Here is a 14,827-nt window from a genome sequence, read left to right on the forward strand (position 1 = left end):
CCCAGTCCCAGAATGTTTTGCTCACATTTCATACACACTGTTACATGGTGCACATTCAGCATGGTCAGTTTAAAACTATGAGTAATCTGTGCAAGTAATAATTTTTTTTCCCCTCCCTCTTGCTTTTGTATTTCCTCTGGCTTTGAGACAGCAACCCATACGGCTGCTGTTGAAACCTTTTGTTTTCAAATGTCAGCCAATCAGAAGACAGCTTCCTTAAGTAGTGGTTCTCCTGTTCGTGGCATGTCCCGCTTCCACAGCTGTGCCCCATATTCCACCAATGTTATTAATCATCACTAAAACAAAGGATCCAAGCTGAGTTTTAAGTATGATAGCAGTAGAAAAACATGAATTCAGCTTTACTTCATTTAGTAGTTCTTTCAGTTATCAGTGATGCTACTGTGGTTCTTTGTTCCACTATAGGTGGATATGTATATTTTGAAGTCTGAATCACAGAAAATAACTCGAGTAGAGTCAAAAAAAATAAAGATTTAGGGTAGACACATTGGTGTAAGTCTTTAGCTATGAAGAAGCAACAATGCGTAGCTCAATTAGCTTAACTAGGAAAGGGGAAACAAGGTAGAGCTCACCACAAAGAGGAATGGGGAAATGCACTCACTGGGAGCAGATATAGGTTACTGTTTTTAACATTTGGTTTCACTTCACTGATTAAGTTTTTTGAGTTATTTCTTCTGGATGGTACGTGCTACGCTAACAACAGCGTAGCACGTATTTCCTTTGTTGTATTTTTGACACTGCCCCCTGGTGACAGTAAACGGGTATGTGGGTCTGCACAGTGCTCTATGGCACCTGCAGGCTACAAATGCACTATCATGCTTGGAGCTTTATTCCTTTGCTCATCAGCTGATTATTTATTACAGTATTGTAGTTATTATGGGATGCTTTAATGTCTAAGCCCAAATTGTCAAACTGTTTAGGTTGATCTAATCCTTTAATCACATAAGTGATTATAAAATGTCAGAGCACTGATGAAATAATAATTTTGTGTCCGTCTCCTGCAGCTGACACTGAGGATGTGTGCATTGTGGAGCGTCTGTTCTCCAGCAGCCTGGTGGCTATAGTTAGTCTGAAGGCCCCCCGGAAGCTCAAAGTCTGTCACTTCAAGAAGGGAACTGAGATCTGCAACTACTCCTATTCAAACACTATACTGGCTGTGAAGCTCAACAGACAGGTAGGCCAGGGGTCGTTTACAGTGTTCATGAATACGAAGAGGCTTATTTACCCTCTAATGACGACTTTGTTTGCTAAGTACACACAAGTTGATGTTGCGTGGTTCCTCCGCAGAGGCTGATTGTGTGCCTGGAAGAGTCGCTCTATATTCACAACATCAGAGACATGAAAGTGCTGCACACTATTAGAGAGACTCCGCCTAACCCTTCAGGTGAGTCTGAAGAAACAGTCTGTCATCATCATCATCATATAAATAGGAAAATATAGTGAATGTAATATGTGCTTTTTATAAAAGTTTACCCTTTTTTCCACTTTACATGTATGTGCTTGTATTGGGCCTCATCGTGAATATTTAGAAATGTACAAATCTAGTTTTTCATTTTAAAATGAAAGGGAAAAAATCTTGGGCCTCCATGACTGTATGTAGATCTGGACTGTAGCATAGGTTTAAAAACGAATGAATAAAACTAATCAAAAGAGAATAAAGAGCTGGAGTGAAAGGACCATCTGTTCAGTTAGCCCAAGATTCATACGTAGCTATTCAAAATTTGTTTGCAGAGTACGACTCAGATTTGTGCGTAACGTGTGCTCACGCGGTTTATGAGCGAGGCCCACTGAAAGCAGTAATATGACTTTCTCGTATCAGCTGAGAAGTGTCTCCACTTTCATTTTCTCAGTTTATTTTGAACAGCGTTGTTTTGTCTGCCACTCTCAACACTAAGACTTCATTTCTTCTCCTCTTTTCTTTTAATGTTACCGATACCATTGTTGTAGTTGGTTGTGTTGACACGTTTTGTTTTTTCTCTCCATCTTTTTTTTTACTGATTAGTTTGTCTTTGTGCTCGTATCTCTCCAGGATTGTGTGCCCTTTCCATCAGCAATGATAACTGTTACCTGGCATACCCAGGCAGTGCTACGATAGGAGAGGTCCAAGTGTTTGACACAGTCAACTTGGTAGGTGAACCCAGACAATGATACTTTATGTGCTCCTGTTTTTAAATAAAGCCATCATCAGGATTTATTACAAAGCATTTTCCGGGGCATACGCTTGCTGTGCCACAGTAGTGTTTCAGTTTCTGACGAATGTCTGCGTAGATACTCAGTCGTCCAGGTCATGGTAGCTTTGAGTGCTTGAAAAGAAATCAGCTGGATTTCTTTAGGTTCATCAAAGAGGCTTCTTCAGTTTTAAAACTACTTGGGCTGAGAGGTGTTTAACACCTAGTGGGGGTTTTCCACTAAGGGTTGTTGTTAATCATCAGCCAAGTTGTGAAAAAAGACTGGGTCATTACCATCACCGAAGTGTGAAACCTCCGTCAGCCACTGCCCCGCCCAACCATTGTGTGGCTGCTGAGGTCTCCTGAGGCACAGTGTGAGTGCGAGCGGGGGTTGAACAGCCTGTAACAGCAGATGTAGTCGCTCTAGTCGGGGCACAGAGCCGTCTGCCTGCAGAGAGCTCTGTTGTCAGATGGAGGCAGTGCTGTTATTGGTCGGTCAGCCAGCTGCAGTGAAGAACCACAGTTAGATTAGATAGAACTTTATTAATCCCTCGGGTGGGTTCCTCTGGGAAATTCGATCCTCGGGTGGGTTGTTGTAGTTATTACTTTTAAAAGCGTTGCTGGTTAATTCAGCTGTCGCTCCCTGATCTAGTCAACCAATCACCATTCAGCAAATACTTAACTCATGCGCTTCCAGCAACACACAGTGATGGAGGAGTCTTGAAGGACTGCATGGCCCCTGTGTCTGACCGGAATCACAAACATGGTTAATTGATGGTCTTTCATAGTGGACGTGGATGACCTCCTTTACTTTTCCATCTTCTCGGCCTAAAATGTGAACATTTGCATCTTTGAAAGAGCGACCTTTGTCTTTAAAGTGCAGGCTTAGAGTTGAGTCTTTTCCTCTTCAGCTGGTTCTCCTGTGTTGTGCCGTGTGTTTTGTAAATTGGTGGTTTGGCTTCTCTTATATAAAGGTCTGAGCACTCCTGCAGTGCTTATTGTGCGTTTGGCTGTTTTTGTCTGAAGGTGTTTCTGGGCCTGAAAGCAGGTTTGTAAAGTAGTTAATCTGTGTGTCGTTTTCCAGAGAGCAGCAAATATGATTCCAGCCCACGACAGCCCATTAGCGGCTCTGGCTTTCGATGCTACTGGAACTAAGCTGGCTACAGCATCAGAGAAGGTAGTTCAGCTGCTGTGCAGGACATTACCCTGTCATCTCCGCAGCTAATTTTGTTTTCCACATGAGGAAATGCAGATTTTGATTCTTGCATCCTGTAATAGTGTTGCAACTCTGTACACCTTGTGCCTTTTTTTTTTTTTCACTTCCTCTCAGGGTACAGTCATCCGTGTCTTCTCGATCCCAGAGGGACAGAAGCTCTTTGAGTTTCGACGAGGAGTCAAGAGGTAGACGGCTCATGCACTGCAGTTTTGATTCTTCGTAACATCTGTGCACGCTTTTGTACGCGTTTACCATCTCCTCTGTGCACGTGTGTTGCCGTGCTTGTCTTCTCAGGTGCGTGAGCATCTGTTCGCTGGCGTTCAGTATGGACAGCCTGTACCTTTCTGCCTCCAGCAACACAGAGACGGTCCACATCTTCAAATTAGAAACACAGAAGGAGAAGTATGTGTACGTAGCTGTCTGTCTTTGGATGGCTTGTTTCGTAGCCACTTATCAAGCTGCTGCTTCCTCCAACGAAAACATGCATCTCACATTCTGTACGTGTTCGCTCAGGCCAGCCGAGGAGCCCACCACGTGGGGAGGTTACCTGGGGAAGGTCTTGATGGCGTCCACCACCTACCTGCCTTCCCAAGTCACGGAAATGTTTACCCAGGGGCGAGCCTTCGCCACTGTACGTCTACCCTTTTGCGGGCATAAGAATATCTGCGCCTTAGCTGTGTGAGTACACACTTTCCACACTCGCAGTGAGCACAAATGCAACACTGCGTTTGAGACATTATGAAATTGTTACTTCTTATCACGCCAGAGAAAAGGGGGGAAAAAATGTGAAGTAGCGTTGACTGAATTTACAATCACAGGTCATACAAAATTTCTAGCACATTTTATTTACGTTGCACTTTGATTGTAGGAAGTTTTAAAATACTGACTGATTTTAATCTTTGGTCACCTTTGACCTACTTTTTTTTTCAATTTAAAGTTGTAGCGAGTAGTATTAATAATTAATATTAATAATAATCAAAATGAGTTTATACAAGGTGGTTTTCCTGAGGATGTGCAGGCTTCTGTCACTCTGCCTTTGTACAACTTTGTATGGAGAGCTGAAGTTAGTAGCATTTCCATAATAGGTCCTGAGCTTCTGACAGGCACTTAAAATAATGCAAATACTTGAGTAATGTAACATCCGTCATCTCTGCCGCTCCTCATCTGTGTGCCAAGGAATCAGAGGAGGAATCTAAGAATAGGAAACTGGAAAATATTAATGAGCTTGTAGGATTCTTATTAGCTGCTTGGTATGTCACATCTGGTGCTGAAGAAGAGAAGATGCTGAAGAGGATAAATGTGATTGACGTGTTGGATTGGATTTGTGGATCTTTCATGAATCTCCATTTTTAATTGTTAAAAATTAGGATTCAGAAGATTCCCAGGTTGCTTGTAGCAGCGGCTGATGGCTACCTGTATATGTACAACCTGGATCCACAAGAGGGAGGCGAATGCACACTAACGAAGCAGCACAGGTAACACAGCATTGGCAGATTGTGGCTCGCTTTAGCTGGTAAGGTAAATTTTGGGGAGTTAAACTGAGGATTTCAGTCTTTGGCTTCAGGTTAGACGGGAGTACCGAGCCCCCCAATGAGATCCTTGAGCAGGGGTCACATGATCGCCCACTTGTGGCCCAGACCTACAGTGCTGCTGTCTCAAAGGGTAGGTGACACAGTATTGATATCTTTCTTTCTTTTTTTCTGATTGGGGAAAAAAAGGCAATAGGTAAATAAAAACTAATAATAAAAACGAATAAACTTTTTTCTATTTTGTAAAGATGGCTGTTCTGGAGCGACTATCTGTAATTAAGTTGTGCAGAAAGGCGGGACAAGTTTGGAAGTGATCCAATCAGAAGAAATCTCATCAATGTTTGACTTGTGAACTCTTCTTTCCTAGGTTACTGTGAAGAGCAGGGCGCTGTGGGAGGGGTGGGGCTTGACGACGACCTCAGCGACCTACGCTTAGAGGAAGACAACGAGCAACCGCCGCTCATCCTCGAGACCGAGTGACTGGACTGATGGCTGTACCCACCGATCAGAGGGCTCCTCTGGTGCTGCTAGAGACACGTGACCCCAAAAGGGGCGTGGACAGGATCAAAGATAGAGGCGGGGAGGGGGGAGTGTCTTTGTTTTTCTTTTAAAGTGTTCAAGAGCCTGTCCGCCAGTTTGTTCATGCATCCGTCCGTTCACATACACGTCGTCTTTTTTTTCTCCCCCTCCCCCCCCTCCCGCGCTCCCTCCCGCGCTCCCTCCCGCGCTCCCTTTTCCCTCAGTTTAGCCTGAGCAGGCCAAACTGAAGCTTTGCATGTACATGTGCCAAAAGCTTAAGTGTGAAAATGAGTATCTGAGAGTGTGAGTGTCATTTAAAAAAATAAAAAATGTAGCTGTGTCGCTGTTAAAGACACTCTCACACACACAGCGAGCCTGTGTGTGTGAGTAGAAACCGATTGTGTAAGTGCCTCTCTGCCCTTGCTGTGATGGCTTTTTTGTGTTTGAGAGGGGCGACCTCTTTTCATTGGCTGAATAAAATCTTCTTTCATTTGTTCAATCTTAATTGAGGGTGTGTGCTATCTTTTCTGACCCCTTCCCCTCTCTCTCTCTCTCTCTCACACACACACACACTTTCTTGTGCACTGTCCTGCAGAGGGCGGGGCATCAGTCTAAGGTTTTTGGCATGAGGCAGAGGTGTTGACAAATATGTGTTTGTTTGTTTGCTTGCGTGCGTGCGTGTGTGTGTGTGCTCGGGCATGTACATTAGCAAACCATCTAGTCATGAGCTTATACACCTGCCCCTGCTCACTTTACCTCATCCAAACAAGAGGCTCAGTGGACCTTCTCCTGCCCTCTCCCTGTCCTCAGGCCTGCAGTCATTGGTTAATTTTTAAACTATCAATCTTGGGTTTTTTTTAAACTACATAGCTAATCATAACCAATGATGTGTCATGCGTATGAAAACATGCATGGTGTTGTTGATGTGGTACTGTGTCCATACATCTAAGCGGTGGTTGGTGATGATCGACGGAGAAAGGCAGGAAGCTCTCCGGTCTCCTCTTAACAACTCATCCTACTGTATCTTACTCTGTACATTATTAGATGTGGCGAGATATCACTGTGTCACGCAGGGATAGTGAGTGTTTGGCCAACGAGCAAGCTGAGCATCGTCATTCGATTGTGATCTGGAGGTCGGGCTGAGCCTCATCATCTGGGCCGGGATGCTGCATGATTCCCCAAATAATCCTTTTCAGTGTGTGAAGCCACCAAGTAAGGATTAGATGTGGGAGTTTGGAGTGTCAGGCATTTTCTAATGATTTTGTATAAAATGTGAAACGTTCATCTGAAACTAAAATAAATTCATGTTGATGTATGAAGTTAAGTGCCTTTTGTTCTTGTTGCACTGGCATCTTGCATTCATTATAAAGAGCATCTTAGGCCAACTGAATGGGAGGATGTGTTACCCAGCATCACAGCTACTGGAGCAATAGAAGTCAGGTAAAATCCAGTTTTTATTTTATTTGTTTTTAAGCATCGGAATTTTATACTTTTAGGTGTTACCACATAATTTCAGACATCCTCTATGCCACACTGTAATATTACTATAATATGTATGTGAAAGAATGACTCCTGCTAAGCAGAAACCTTTGACCCACAGACCAGAACGCCCGAGTGAGAGCAGTGTGCTGTAACATAACATCGCATCTAAAAAATAGACCTGCCTCCCATCTCAGTTTAATGCCCTTCCTACTAAAAGAGCATGGGGATGTGCGCATGCTCTGTACATGTCAGTGCTGACTTCATGTGGGACTCGAGCCCTGCCCGTGTAGGTGAAAAATAATTTTTAGCTTTCCATTGCACAACCACATGTGGCTTTGTTTTTTATAGTACCCCATGTTGCTCATATGTGATGTGGGTTCCCCTTTCCAACTGCCTCAGTCAGAATATGCTTTTTTTCCTTTTCTTTTTTTGGGGAGGGGGGTAATGCCAAGAGCCATAATGTCAAAGTTATCCTGACAGTACAAAAGCAATACTTACACCCTTACTTTTTCCACATGACATAGCAGCCAGGTGCTGAAAATCAAATGCACTTCATTAACTGATCATCGGCAAGTGTGAGCACCTATAAAAGGAGAATTTTTTGGCACTGTGTGTTAATACAATGCCACAAACTTGAACTTCAAAGTAGTCCAGATTTAATATTATGCAGTGGGACGATGAGCTGAAGAACAGCAGCAAATCTACAACAGGATGGTGCTGCAATGGTCCAGTGAAAGTCCAGACCTCAACCTGATCGAAATGTTATGGTGAGATCTTCAGAGAGCTGTGCATGAACAAATGCTCCAAAACCTCATTTTTCTCTGTATTATCGTAGGCACCTGTTGTTTTGATTTGGTACTATAGAAATGAAATTGAACTGAATTACACATTTCATGTAACATTTCAGGACGTGAAGGAGCCATTTGTCAGAATCTTTTGTAGACACTTTAAACGCTACCACTTTAAAGGAAAGTCGACCAAATCTGAATCACCTACAAGGAAAAAATAAATAAATACAATAAGATACAAATTTTCTGCTACTAGAGTAATAATGTGCTCAAGAACTTGCTTCATTGCAGCTTATTGAACTTTGCAGCAGGTCACACACACTCACACGCGAGGGTGGACTCTATCCTTGACTTGAGACCACAGCTTTAGCCACTCCTTCCTAGAGGGCTTATGCACCAACGCTGAGATGATATAAATCACATTCCACATGTACAGAAAAACATTTCAAACATTTTTCTGCTATGTTAATCGACAATACAGGATCTAAAAGTTTTGCAAAACTTTAAGAGCAACAACCAAAGCCCCAAACCCGATGTTCCACAAAAACACATACAGTACATTTACGGCACATCAGCAAAAACATCAACAGCATGCAGGCTATTTCCTAAGACTACACTGATTATGACTATCAGTGATGTTAAAGACTCTTGATAGTTTAAGACCTTGTTCACCACTTCCTGTCAGGGTCATCTCTGCCATTTCAGCCCGTTCCTCAGCATCGTCCAGGTCATGGACGGTCTTCATGTATTTAAACAGGCTGCTGTTGGCCTGCTATTCTTACAGAAACACACAAATTAGCTGCCAGCTCCAGCACCAACCTTCTTCCACCTGGAAACACACACACACACACACTGTGTCTGCTTTCTTTCACTCATGTCACATGTCAAATCTTAAACCTTTCTAAATAACATCATAATATTTTTTAAAACACTGGGAAAATAAGGCACATCCTCAACTTCCAGTGAAGCTTCAGCCTCCTCCAGAGTCATCTGCAGCTCCTCTTTCTCCACCTCCACATTCTTCTTGGCTTGTGGACGCTGCGGCCTCCTTCCCCAAGCTGACAGTCAACTCCTTGATCTCCTCTGAAACGCAATGGCACAGAAATAAAAACACAACAGTTAACACTGAGAATCATATTTTCCTTTCTTCAAATGCTTGCAAGTTATGATCAGCTGTAATGGACAAGTTAGAAAGCACCTGAGAGGGTTTTGTTCTCCTTGCAGACAGTCATCAAGTGATCCTGGCTTTCCGTCTCCAGCATGTAGATCTCCATCATGTAGGAGCGGCTCTCCATCTGGCTGTTCTCCAGTTCCAGTTGCAGCTCCTCATCCTTCTGGCTCCACTCGGCTGCCATCTTATGGAAAACTCCCGGCTTCTTATCCAGAGCTGCCTCATTGGACTGCTTACACAAAGGCAGACATAGCAAACTCAGTTAGTTAGATTCATTATTATTATTAATTGTTGCTGATATATCATTACAGAAAGCATTAATATAATAAAGAAGTGCATTATCCACACAAAAGGTGAGGATAACTGGATCAGAAATTAGTTGGGTAACTAAGTTTCTAAGTAATAGCTTTGAATAATCAGACGTTCCAGCATTGCTCTTGTTTCCAGTGCTGTTGAAAACACTTTGCTTGTTTATTGGAATTTTGCCTCTTGACTGCTCTCTGCTGGATTTGTTTGTTAGCAACTAACCTCATGTGCATGACCTCTGCCGTGTAATAGCCTCTGGTGCTTCTGTGTCCTGTACACATTGAGATTTTGTTTTTGTGCATGTGTACCTTCTCTAGGTCTATAGTGAAGTCCTCCATCTCTCCCTGCAACCTCTGCTTGACCTTTTCCAGGCTGGCAGCTCTGGCCTGAGCCGCCTCTGCTGCCTCCTCAGCCTCCTGGAGATGCACTGCAAGTTTGCGCCTGGGAGAGAGTGGGAGGAAAGAACCAGAGTGGAATTTAAATTAAAATTTTATCACTGTCATGATTCATAAGACTCTTTTTTTTAAATTCTTTTGAACCTACTTGGTCTCCTCCAGCTCCTCGGTGCGGCGTATGGCGTCTCATACTTGCTCCTCCATGTGGTGACGTCAGCAGTGAGCTTGGACACAAGACGCTGGATCTCCCCACGGGATTCTAACTCCTCATCCAGCTGCTCCTTTAACTGCAAGAGATCATGCAGGGCATTCACCAGGCTGAGTTATGAGCCTGTGGATAGGTAGTCTGGATGGAGAGGTGGAGAGGCAAATGCATGATGCATCCAGCTCAACAAGGAACAGTAACGCATGCATCCGCATTCTCACCAGTCAGATGGATTTTGCCAGCACTGAGCTCTGTCTGAGTGCGCTCCATCTCAGCCAGGTGAGCGTTTGCCTCCGACACGCTGTCCTCCACTTTGTGGGCCTCAGAGTTCATCTATAAGAGTGGCTGAGCGTCTATGTTTGTGGCTGTTTTATTTTGAAAGAGTTAAGCACACAAGAGTCTAAAGATCTAGCTTTGCTTTCTGAGCAGCTTTCACGGTGACGTTGAGATCTCCCGCTTCTTCCGGTCTGTCACTGAGGTCCACCAGATCTCATGACAGCTCTGCTCTCTGCTTCTCTACCTAACAGGAAAACAACTTGACTCTCTAGCTGTAGCATAATGTCACATGTCTGCGTATTTTTACTTGAATTCATATGCGTAGTGGTCAGGTATGTATCACGTTTGGACTGAAATAGACTCTCAAAGATGAAACTGCTAGGTAAAGCTGTGATACAAGCTGTCCGTGTGCCTTGGCTCTCATGGCTCGTTCAGCTTCCAGCTCCTCCTCCAGCTCCTCGATGCGTCCCTGAAAGAGGATAGAAAACGAATCAACGCGTGCATAAGCACTCACAGCAAAAACCTTGCGTCTTTAAAGCCAGACTATTAATCATCACTGCTCTTTATCCTCTTTTGCTTCTCACTTTCCTATTTCCAAATTTTCACATTGCAATGCTTCTTTGCTCCCATCATTGTCATTTTAGCCGTCCGGTTAGCTTTCATTTGCTTTCACCAAGCTTTAATCTTTTTTTCTCTTCACTTCCAATAAAAGTTCACTTTTATCAGTGTATTTATTAGAATTCATCCTGTAGCGTGAAGATGCTATGATTCTTTTGGGAGTGACCAGGATGGACAGGATACATCAGAGAGACGGCTCCGGTTGAGGTTTAGAAGAAGGTTTGGACATGTGCAGAGGACAGATAGTGGATATGCGTAACAGATGAGGATGCTAGGGATGGGGTGAGACGGAGGCAGATGATGTATGGCTCACCCTAACTGGAGCAGCCAAAAGAAAATGAACAATCCTCCAACTGTTGGTAAGATTTAATGTTTTCTAAAAGGGAACGGGGATACAATTTGAGGGGGGAATTAAATTTAAAACATCCTCGTATCCGTACAACATTAAAAAGTTTTTGTATCTCTGTGTGTGGAGTGAAGCTGTGTGTGTGGAGTGAAGCTGTGGAACAGACTAAGTAAAGATATGAAGCAATGTCCAAGCATGGCGCAGTTTAAAAAGCGGTTTAAGGATATGGTTTTTACAGGGTACAGGGAAAGGTAGAGATTTGATAGGGTGTTCTTATCTAATATTTTCATGTGTGTGCGGGTGCACGGGTATGTTGGTATGGGTATATATATATTTTTGTAGGTTGTGTATCCTTGAGGTGAAAATGTGTATATGTGCGTATGTGTATATACGTATGTATGGATAGACAGAAACATATATGTATATATTAAAAAAAAAAAAAGAAATTTACACATGACATATAATGTAATTGCAAGGAGGTATTTTTGTAGTCTATATACTATATAGTGGAAAAGGGGTGGGATTAAATAAGCTTATGCTTCTTCCTGCTCCTTTTTGAACATGAACTTTATTTGGAGTTGTGGTTGCTCGTTTTCCTTTTGTTTTGCTTTGTTCATTTGTCTCTTTTAATTCTATTTTGTTGTACTTTTTCAACATGTTCAAAATAAAGATTCAATCAATCAATCAATGGATGAATAGAAATTTAAGCTTCATGATGATGCCGTCAGAGAGGTCAGATGACCACCAGACTCAGAGTGTTGGAACTTTCTGTATAAACAGTAGACCAACTAGTACAGCCATCTGTGCTGCTAAAAATAATTTACAATTGTAGTTCAGGTTTTGCATAAATAGCATCTACAACTGCTAAAGTGTGCATCTTGTACGGTGCTTCTGACACCCTGTTAGCCCTGACAGAAGAAGGAACAGTTTCAAATAACCCTTATTAAGAATATAGTGAAAATAAAAAGCTATTGTAGTTTCACCAACCTGGTGTTCTTTGAGTTTCTGGGTGAGCGTGGTGCTGAGAGCTTGCTCATCCTCCTCCTTATAGTTCGTGTTGATAATTTCAAAGTCTCTCCTTTAAACACACAACAAATGGACACAGCAGAACATGAAAGAGGGTCCATTTCCACTGACAGTTTGTAGATAACAGGAACATACACAAATATATGTAGAAATGGTGTAAACCTTTATCTTCTTCTATGTTATACTTACAGATGAGGTCAATATGATGAGACAAAAAGCATGTATCTATAATGTCGGGCTTTATATTTTGAGATGAAGACAAATTTTAGTTTACTTTTAGGTTAGGCTTTCAAGGAAGAAAGTTTTGTTTATCAAGTGCAAGTGTCCAGGAAATAAATGTAAATCTGCGTGTGTGTGTGTGTGTGTGTGTGTGTGTGTGTGTGTGTGTGTGTGTGTGTGTGTGTGTGTGTGTGTGAGAGAGCACTCTTGTCCCCTCTCTCACTTTTCATATGCCAGTTCCCATTCGTCAAGTGGCAGGGTACACTCTGGACAGGTCACCAGCATTTAGTCATAACCTTCAAATTCTGCATCAAATCTCCTGGTTTTGTGGTTATTTGTCCAAATGTCTGCAGGCACAGAAAATGCAAATGAGCTACATCTCATCAGCTGCTACACTCCTGTTCCCTGTGCCCTTAACCTGTTTCTCCTTCTCAGCCTTGGCCAGTGTAGACTCCAGGGAGTCCAGGTCTCTCCTCAGCTTATGCAGTTTCCCCTCCAGCTGCCTTCTCTGGTTGTGAAGAGACGCTGTGTTGCTTTCTTCTTCCTCCAGGCGCTCATTTAGATCCTAAACTCACAATTGTTTGTAAAAAAGAAAAAGAAAAAGAAAAAGAAAAAAAAAGACTTTTTGTGGATTCCAAGAAATGAAAAGCTCTAAATAATAATGACCTCATTTAATGAGTATTCGACCTTGTGTATGTGCTAAACATACACAAGGCCATTTTGCTAGTTATCCCAACATTAAATTTTACTCCATTTATATTCACATATACTGGCGATCCAAGTTATTATTACTGACAAAAAAAATCCCCTTTATCCTGTTTGCTGCTGTATTACTGCAGATTATACCAAATGGCCTCCACTGAGCTCTACTGGTAGATGCTAAAGACGTCTGTAACACAGTACAGATCCTGTATTGCAAATTACCTGCACAGTCTCCTCCAGCTGGACCTTCTGGTGCATCAGCCGTGTGCAGCGCTCCTCTGCATCACCCACTGTGTCCTGCTCCTGCAGAGAGACAAAGGCACAAGAGAAACAAAGCGATTTAAAGATGTATAATATGTATTATCCTGATGTAACGGTAACACATGGGAAGCACAAACATTGGCGGCTCATAAGCATCCTTTACACTAAAGAAACAACAAAGGCATCAGCCTTTTATTGTATTGGTTGTTTTACTGTGCTACTTTGCAGAAAAAAGATTTCCAATATACTACAGGAATTTAATTTGCAGGACTCTAAATATAGCATAAATGCACAGAAACATCTGCTCAGCAGTGCTGTGTGTAGACATAATGATCTACTTACTGCAGCCAATGACAGGGCAAGGTCATTCTTCTCTTGTGACAGAGTGACAAGCTTTCTTTCCAGATCTTTAATCTAGCTCTCCAGTCCCTTCACCTTCTCCACTGCCACCCTCAGCTCCTCCTTAGCTTTGAAGGTCTCTTCCTGACATCTGACCATCAGCAGGGGCTTCACCTGTCGGCACAAAGCAAGAAATATGATGATGAAAATATGATGATGATAATTAATCATTTGTCAAGAGGAGTAATTTCAAAATTTGACCTTAGTGTAGAGTTTCCACTAACCCCAGCAGCGTAACTGGAGGAACTTCCTCACATTGTGCTGGATACCCATCAGTGCAATTCTACATAACACGCGCCACATAAATGCAGAAAGAACAACCAAAACGACTACAGTACTGTGCATGCATGCATATACAAACAGATCCACACACTGAGGGTCAGCATCTTCTTAAACTCAATCCTCATCAGAAATCCTCTAAGCTGAGCCTGCAGCATGGTTATGATCGTTGCCAGCCGCTCATCACGCATGTCCTCCAGCTTTGCCAGGATGCCCGCATGGAAAAAGAATCCTGGCAGGATGGGAGGAAAACACGGACTAGCAAAAGATGGAAAAAAGAAAGACAAAGAAAAAAGGAAATGATAGAAAAAAAGAAGACGTATGGTCAGTCTTTAGATAAACAGCTTTGAACATATTACAGACAGTATTATACTAGAACTACAATATTATATACTATACTATATCTGTACCAGATGCCAATAGTCGATAGTATTTAACAGTCATAATCATCACTTGTACTTTTTGAAGATTTAAATCATAAGAAAATTTAGACAATGTATGATTTTATTGAAGCGAAGGAATATTGTAGCATTCATTCTTCTGGGTCTTTGTAATAGTGGTGTACCTTGGAGTGGCTCCATGTTATCTAGGCCGATGGAATTTAGGATGAGCTCAGAGGCCTTCTTGTTGTCAGCAAGTCCCTTGAGGATGATGTGGGTGTTGAGGATATAGTACCTGGACATAGTACAGAGAAGACCAGAGAGGGAAAAGAGTAACAAAAAATATGATCACACTCAAATGATTGCTTTATTTTATTCATATAGTGCTAAATCACAACAACTTTCACCACAAGGCGCTTTATATACCTCCAATGGCGCTCTAACACCTCTGCGGTCTTAAAGAAGGCCCAACAGCGTCTCCACTTTCTGAGAATCCTCAGAAAAATGGACCTGAAGAAGGAGCT

General features: G+C 42.5%; 1 protein-coding gene and 1 pseudogene across 4 annotated transcripts in view; one reads left to right on the forward strand and one right to left on the reverse strand.

Annotated features, from left to right (window-relative positions):
- wipi2 (WD repeat domain, phosphoinositide interacting 2) overlaps positions 1-5,603 on the forward strand; it is an 8,648-nt gene extending 3,045 nt beyond the window's left edge. For 2 of the 4 annotated variants that reach the window (XM_005743471.2, XM_013913447.1), the window contains 10 exons: positions 1,023-1,192; positions 1,306-1,402; positions 2,048-2,145; positions 3,271-3,363; positions 3,517-3,587; positions 3,697-3,810; positions 3,916-4,080; positions 4,770-4,877; positions 4,967-5,064; positions 5,299-5,603. In XM_005743471.2, coding sequence (XP_005743528.1) covers positions 1,023-1,192; positions 1,306-1,402; positions 2,048-2,145; positions 3,271-3,363; positions 3,517-3,587; positions 3,697-3,810; positions 3,916-4,080; positions 4,770-4,877; positions 4,967-5,064; positions 5,299-5,411 — 1,127 coding nt within the window. In that variant the 3' untranslated portion in view covers positions 5,412-5,603. The remainder of the gene's footprint in view (positions 1-1,022; positions 1,193-1,305; positions 1,403-2,047; positions 2,146-3,270; positions 3,364-3,516; positions 3,588-3,696; positions 3,811-3,915; positions 4,081-4,769; positions 4,878-4,966; positions 5,065-5,298) is intronic. The other 2 variants (XM_005743472.2, XM_005743473.2) reach the window with 1 other exon arrangement.
- A 2,439-nt stretch (positions 5,604-8,042) lies between these two features.
- Positions 8,043-14,827, reverse strand: part of LOC102204906 (myosin-16-like) — a 20,609-nt pseudogene continuing 13,824 nt past the window's right edge.

The sequence above is a fragment of the Pundamilia nyererei genome, unplaced genomic scaffold, assembly GCF_000239375.1.
Source record: "Pundamilia nyererei isolate P.nyererei 1_Seehausen unplaced genomic scaffold, PunNye1.0 scaffold00132, whole genome shotgun sequence".
NCBI classification, from domain to species: Eukaryota; Metazoa; Chordata; class Actinopteri; order Cichliformes; family Cichlidae; genus Pundamilia; species Pundamilia nyererei.